This window comes from Neophocaena asiaeorientalis, unplaced genomic scaffold, assembly GCF_003031525.2.
Source record: "Neophocaena asiaeorientalis asiaeorientalis breed wild unplaced genomic scaffold, Neophocaena_asiaeorientalis_V1.1 scaffold648, whole genome shotgun sequence".
Classification (NCBI taxonomy): domain Eukaryota; kingdom Metazoa; phylum Chordata; class Mammalia; order Artiodactyla; family Phocoenidae; genus Neophocaena; species Neophocaena asiaeorientalis.
This window is the reverse complement of record NW_020172781.1, coordinates 2830050-2836608: the sequence shown is the minus strand read 5'-3', so window position 1 is coordinate 2836608 and position 6559 is coordinate 2830050. Positions and strand designations below refer to the sequence as shown.

Genomic DNA, 6559 nt, shown 5'->3' with positions numbered 1-6559 from the left:
CACGTGGTCAGCCCCTCCCATCCTTCCACGTGTCTCGGGGGAGGCCCCGCACCTGGGCTCCTCTCACGTGCCCCTCCCGACATCTGTCCGTTCACAGGCTGTGGCGGAGACTCCTGGCTGCCTCCCCAATATCTAGCCTCCCCGCTTTTTCGGTGCTAGAGCCCTGATTTTAGCATGTCCACGGCCAGAACGAAGCCCACCTCCCCCGCACTGAGGCACAGCCTGTGCCGCTGATGCCCCCTCCCTCTGCTGCCTGGATTGGGAGCTTGGGAGGGACTGGAGGGGGACGTCACAGGCTGGGACGTAGAGCAGGGCAACAGAAGCACCCACGCCAACGAGGGATGTCAGAGCAGCCCGGGACTCCCACTTCTAGAGGCTTCTCTTATGTGCGAGAAATCAACTAGTTGAAGGACTGCTGCCTGCATCCTCTGGTCTGTGTAGCTAATCTCACCTCCCACGATCTCCAGTGGGTCCAGAGTAATCTCCGGTGCCGCGTGGTCAGCTGTCCTCTGCACTGTGGCGTTCAGCACCCGGTTCATGACGGTCACCTTCGTGTCATAAAAGATCAGCCCTGGAGGGGGGAATGCGGTAGAGGCTGGGATGGGGTGGCTTCCCTTCCTTCCCAGTCACCCCGAGGCCTGGCAGGGGCCACACTGTCCCCTGTGGGTCCGTCCGGTCTCTTCTGGGACAGCCCGTGGGCCCCTGGGGGGATGTGCTGCTGGGGGCGTAAGAGGTCCCGTGCCACTGGAGGGTGACTAGTCTCCACCCAAATGTGAACGCAGGATTAAACCCTTGGACCCTGTCATGCCCACGAGACGCCTCGCTTGCAGGAATACAAACCCAAATACATAAAGAATAAGGAGGTTTCTGTGGCCACTTCTGAAACAGCAAAAAATAAAAACCGCGGAAGTGTCTATCAATAAGGACATGGACACCTACACTGTGGACAGCAAGGCAAGGAGGGTGTGTGTGTTGACAGGCAGAGAGCTGTGAAACAGAGGTGCACAACAGAATGTATAAGAGGATACCCAGTTTTTTTTTTTTTCTTTTTTTTTTTTTGCGGTACGCGGGCTTCTCACTGTCGTGGCCTCTCCTGTTGAGGAGCACAGGCTCCGGACGCGCAGGCTCAGCGGCCACGGCTCACGGGCCCAGCCGCTCCGCGGCATGTGGGATCTTCCTGGACCAGGGCACAAACCCATGTCCCCTGCATTGGCAGGCGGACTCTCAACCACTGCGCCACCAGGGAAGCCTGATACCCAGTTTTTGATTTAAAACAAAAAGACAAATGTGTGTGTCTATATGTATGTGAATAGAAAAGTCTGGAAGGACAGACTCACCTGTTAGTGATGGTCGTCGCTGGGATGCAGGAACGTTGGGGGCAGCTAGTGAGTCAGAGCTTTACGTTTATGTATTTCTAAATAATCTGAAAACTCTTTTAGTAAATTTAGTTTTTCAGAGCATATTTGTTTTAAGGACAGGCTGGGGGTGGGGGGGTGGGGGCCTGGGCAGCTGCAGGAGTCCAGGTGATGCCGGAGACCCCACCCATCGGGGTCGGCCCAGGAGGCTCAGGCACTGACCTTTGGCCTCCTTCAGCAGGGCCGCAATGCTGTGCGTGTACATGGGTGTCTGGCGCAGCTCCACGAGTGGCAGGAAGAAGGTCTCAAGCGTGGTGTTCAGGGACTGCAGCAGGGCGAAGCGCAGGCGCAGGCTCTCGATGGGCACATCTGCAGGGCATGAGGGGCGGTCAGGCGGGGGCTCGGCCCAGCGAGGCCGAGACTCTCCGTCTGTGAACGATGCAGGTGGCCTGGTGGCAGGGAGGGACAGGGAGGCTCCCGCGGTGGGTTTTATCCCTGGAACCCAGAGGCTGTTGGTGAGTGAGAGATCCCGGCTTCCCTGAGCCTGTGCCAAGCAGCAGCAGAGGGCGAGGCCCAGGCTCGGAGGGGACCTGAGGGTCCACTCAGCCGGCCTTTGCGGCTGTGCCGGGGCTGCGTACCATCTGATTTTTAACTTTTAACTCTGAAGTAATTACAGGCTCATAGGAAGTTGCAGAACAAAGTAGAGTCCTGTGTACCTTTCCCCCAGCTCCTCGTGGTGTGACCTCACACACTGAAACCAGGAGACTGTTACATGGCACACTGAATTTTACTTGTCTGCCCTCACGTACGTCTCCTCTCTGACCGTGAGACTGACGTCGGGACAGTTCACGGCCACGTTCCCTGTCGCGGTATCCGCAAGAGAGCGAGGGCTCGGACTGTGGCTGAGTGAGGGTGAGCAGGCTAAGCGGGGCCCGAGGCGCGCACACACCCCAGCGCCGGAGCCGGCCCAGGGCCTGTTGCGTGTGACAGGGCTTATGCTCCAGGGGTGGATTTACGGAGAATGTCCATTTCTGTGTGCGCGTTACTGTTGCGTGCATTCCTAGCTTTTGATATAAACGTGCTGCTCTCTTGTAATTAAGGCTAATGTCTCTGACACACGCTACCAGACTGCCCTGACCCCGTCTCACCCCCAACGCCAGCCTGGCATCCGAGGCGGCCTCTAGGCAGGGGCCTGGGTGTGACGGCAGGGGTCTCGCCTCCGAGCCACCGCACTTCTGTGTCTGCTGCTTGGCTTGGTTGCGAGGAGCACATAATAAGGCCTCACAAACTTTAATTTGGCCATAATCACAACTGCTCGTCTTTCGCTCCTTTTTATACCCACCTGTTCACAGCAGGTGTTCCTAAGGATTTTTGTAATGGGCACAGAAAGGGCATCTAGTGTTTCTAAACCACCCCGTACCGTCATGAGGCAGGCCCCCACAGGGCGGTCCGGGGGGAGGACCCTGAACGGCATCCCCCTGGGGCCACATACTCAAGAGACAGGCCACTCTGGGGTCGGCGGCGTCTGTGGGGTCCAGATACACCTCGTGGGGATGCAGCCGCGCGGGCGTGATGGCCAGGTGGCGGCACAGCCGGTTGATGTACTGCACGAGCGCCACGTCCATCTCCAGGGTCCACTTCCTGGAGGCCTTGTGTGCGTGCCGGACATCGATGCAGGCACACCTGGGGGCAGGGAGAGGCAAGGTGGGGCGGCGGCCGCTGGGGGACTGCTGGGTTCCTCCGCAGCCACGTCCCAGCTCCCGGAGGACCTTTGTAAGACAGCCTCGCCTCCCAGGCATTTCTTGGTGCCCAGCCAAGGTGCTGACTGCAGAGGAACTGCCTGTCCTGAGGGGAAAGCTCCTTTCTAAAGAAACAAGCTGAGCAGGCCGGGGCGGGGGGAGGGGGGACGGCAACACACATCCCCACGTGCCTCCCTGCTGTCTGTAGGCAGCAGGGCTCTAGGGTTAAAGACGGGGCACTGGAGTCCTTGGGTGAAGTCTAGGCTACAAAGCACACCTACTTCCTGAGCCTCAGTTTCTTCATCTATGAAATGGAGCTGGCGATAGCACAGCCTCGCGCTGTCAGGAGGAGTGGCTGAGGACACCTGTGATGTACACAGCGCGGTGCCCCGCCCCTTCCGAGGGCACAGCAAGTGTCAGCTGCCGGTGTTACTGAAGCCATCATCTTTTACCCAGCGATCCCACCCCAGGGTTCCCCTACGCGGCTCCTTGAGCAGGCAGGCAAAGGTGTGTTTGTGAGGGCTGCCTTGCTACAGCAACGTCAGCCATAAGCTACGCCACCCCCAATAACGGACTGCTCGGCAGCCGTTAAAGTCATCTGGTAGAACAGTATCAAATGACGTGGAAAAATGAAAAAAGCACACTGCAGGACACTACTTCCTGTCTGCTCCCCGCTACAGTACTGGAAACATCTACTCCTGGAAAAATGTTGGGAGAGGTGTTTACTGAAACCTTTCCAAGTGACTACCCCTGGGCACAGAATCACAGGAAATCTCCTTTGTGTTTGAATATACTGCATGAGGTTTTTATCGAGTGTGTGTGTCCTTATTCTACATTGAGCTATTAACCCAAGAAAGGCCTGCAGGCAGGCAGGTGGGTGGACAGGTGCCTCTCGTTCCAGAACCTGTGGCACCTCGAGGGGGGTCACATGCCACACAGGGTGCATCGCGCAGAGGGACCTGTCTCAGGGAGGTGGTGGAGCCGGGTGCCAGGCTCTTGTCACTGCAGGCCACCTCTGTCCTACCCTAGGAGTGCTCCCAGAGAGACCTAGCGCCTTCAGGAGGTGATCCCCTCTTCCAGGCTGGATGTGTCATCACCGTGGCCCCATAACAACACGTGAACCAGCCCTTTCAGCTGTTACAAATGTGTCACCTTGGAATTAATTTGCAGTCCAATTTGTCCCCTTTTCACTTGGAATGCAGTTTCTAGTCCAAAATAGGTGATTCTGCTTTTAACGAAAACCCCCAAAGTCGTGTCTCTTACTGGTTTCTAAAACCAGTCGAAGAACTTGGCCCTGTCACCATGATCCAAGGCCCATCTGGGCATCGACTCTGAGCCTTCAGTGAAGGTACAAAGTGCTGGTGCCAAGCAGTAAACAATTTCTCAACTCTGAAAACAGGGTTTTAAAAAAGCATGCTTCTGGCAGCCATTCCTTCTCTGAGGCCCAGTACATCTTGCTGTGGGAACGGGCGTGTAGGCCTGTGTGTGGCAGAGCCAGAGGGCGAGAGCAGGGAGATTCCTTTCGGTTTGCAGACATCTTGCCTGCTTGGGATGCACTTACAGCTAGAAAGGGGAAACCATATTTAGTTTGGCCCTGGAGACCTGGTGACTCGGGACCTTGCTGTGCTCCTGCCTGGGAGTGAGAGAGGGCAATGGAGAGTGGGAGAGAATATGTGAGTCCAAAGAAAAAAGATTCTTTGGAATAAGAAATCATCCCTGTTAGGGACTGAAATGTCCCCTTCCCGCCAATTCATATGCTGCCGCTCTAACCGCCAACGTGACTGTATTTGGAGACAGAGTCTTTAAAGAGGTCATTAGGTTAAATGAGGTCACAGGGTGGGGCCCTAATCCAATAGGACTGTTGTCCTCATAAGAAGAGGGAGAGATACCAGGGATGCAGGCACACAGAGGAAGGGCCACCTGAGCACACAGCACAAAGGTGGCCGTCTGTAAGCCAAGGAGAGCCCTCCAGAGAAACTAACCCTGTTGACACCTTGATCTTGGGCTTCCAGCCTCCAGAACTGCGAGACAGTGAATTTCTGTTCTACAGAACACTGTTTCAAACAGGCTGGAAAATCCACATTAACAATTAGGAAATATGGGGAGGGGGAAGGGTAAGCTGTGACAAAGCGAGACAGAGGCACGGACATATATACGCTACCAAATGTAAAACAGACAGCTAGTGGGAAGCAGCCGCATAGCACAGGGAGATCAGCTCGGTGCTTTGTGACCACCTACAGGGGTGGGATAGGGAGGGTGGGAGGGAGGGAGACGCAAGAGGGAAGAGATATGGGAACATATGTATATGTATAACTGATTCACTTTGTTATAAAGCAGAAACTAACACACCATTGTACTCCAATAAAGATGTAAAAATAAATTATACTCCAAGAAAGATGTAAAAAGTATAAAAATAAAAATATTGAAAAAAAAACAATTAGGAAAAATTGGAAAATAACTCAATAGGCCTTAAAAACAGGCCAGATGGAATGGCTTCCCTGGGAGTAATTGCTTGGGGAAGCGTCTAGTAGCTGAGAACAATTTTTTTTTTTTAACATCTTTATTGAAGTATAACTGCTTTACAATGGTGTGTCAGTTTCTGCTGTATAACAAAGTGAACCAGCTATAGGTATACCTATATCCCCATATCCCCTCCCTCTTGCGTTTCCCTCCCTCACACCCTCCCTATCCCACCCCTCTAGGTGGTCACAAAGCACCGAGCTGATCTCCCTGTGCTATGCGGCTGCTTCCCACTAGCTGTCTGTTTTACATTTGGTAGTGTATATACGTCCGTGCCACTCTCTCTGAGAACAATTTTTACACAAGGTATCAACTGGGTTGACAGCCTCTTACCTCTCAAAATGAAGATCGTAACCACAGGATAAAATCGCCCTCCAGACACTACGGATGTCTTGCTTGGCTCGGTCAATAACAAACTTGTGAAATCCTTCCAATGTCAGGTACTTTTCCTCAGGGACTGATGGAAAAGTGTTCACAGTGTTAGGAATCGGTGAGAAGAGGGGGTCCCACAACATGCTCCCACTGCACCCTCTCTTTCAGGGCCCAATTCATCTAACCCCACCCCCATCTCCTGCCGTCACTCCAGGGTCTGTTAACAGACTGTCTCCACCCGACTGCTCAAGGACACACATAACCCCCAACCTGATGGGTCTGAGCTGCTGCCTCACCTCCTCGGGCTGGTGACCAAGTGGTGCAGCGCTTTCCCCCCGGTCTCGTCTTTCTGTATCTCAGAAACATTCCCGACTGACTAGGCAATTTTTGTGACAATAATAGCTTTCTCCAAGTCTGCTTGGGCCTTTAGGAAGATAAGGTTCTAATGTCCCAGGTAAGTGCCCTTCTGGAAGAAAATTTCTGAGCAGATTTTCAATCTTTACTTTCAATCGCAATCATCTATTCTTCCCTTGGGAGTATGGTATTTCTGGAGCTGCTATTCTAACCTCCATC

General features: G+C 54.0%; 1 protein-coding gene across 1 annotated transcript in view; it reads right to left on the bottom strand.

Moving 5' to 3' along the window:
• HECTD4 (HECT domain E3 ubiquitin protein ligase 4) overlaps positions 1 to 6559 on the bottom strand; it is a 185576-nt gene that overhangs the window by 8875 nt on the left and 170142 nt on the right. Inside the window, exons 66-69 of the mRNA XM_024741407.1 lie at positions 5948 to 6071; positions 2848 to 3038; positions 1578 to 1724; positions 452 to 571 (exon numbers count right to left, since the gene is read on the bottom strand). Of these exons, the coding sequence (XP_024597175.1) occupies positions 452 to 571; positions 1578 to 1724; positions 2848 to 3038; positions 5948 to 6071 (582 nt within the window). The remainder of the gene's footprint in view (positions 1 to 451; positions 572 to 1577; positions 1725 to 2847; positions 3039 to 5947; positions 6072 to 6559) is intronic.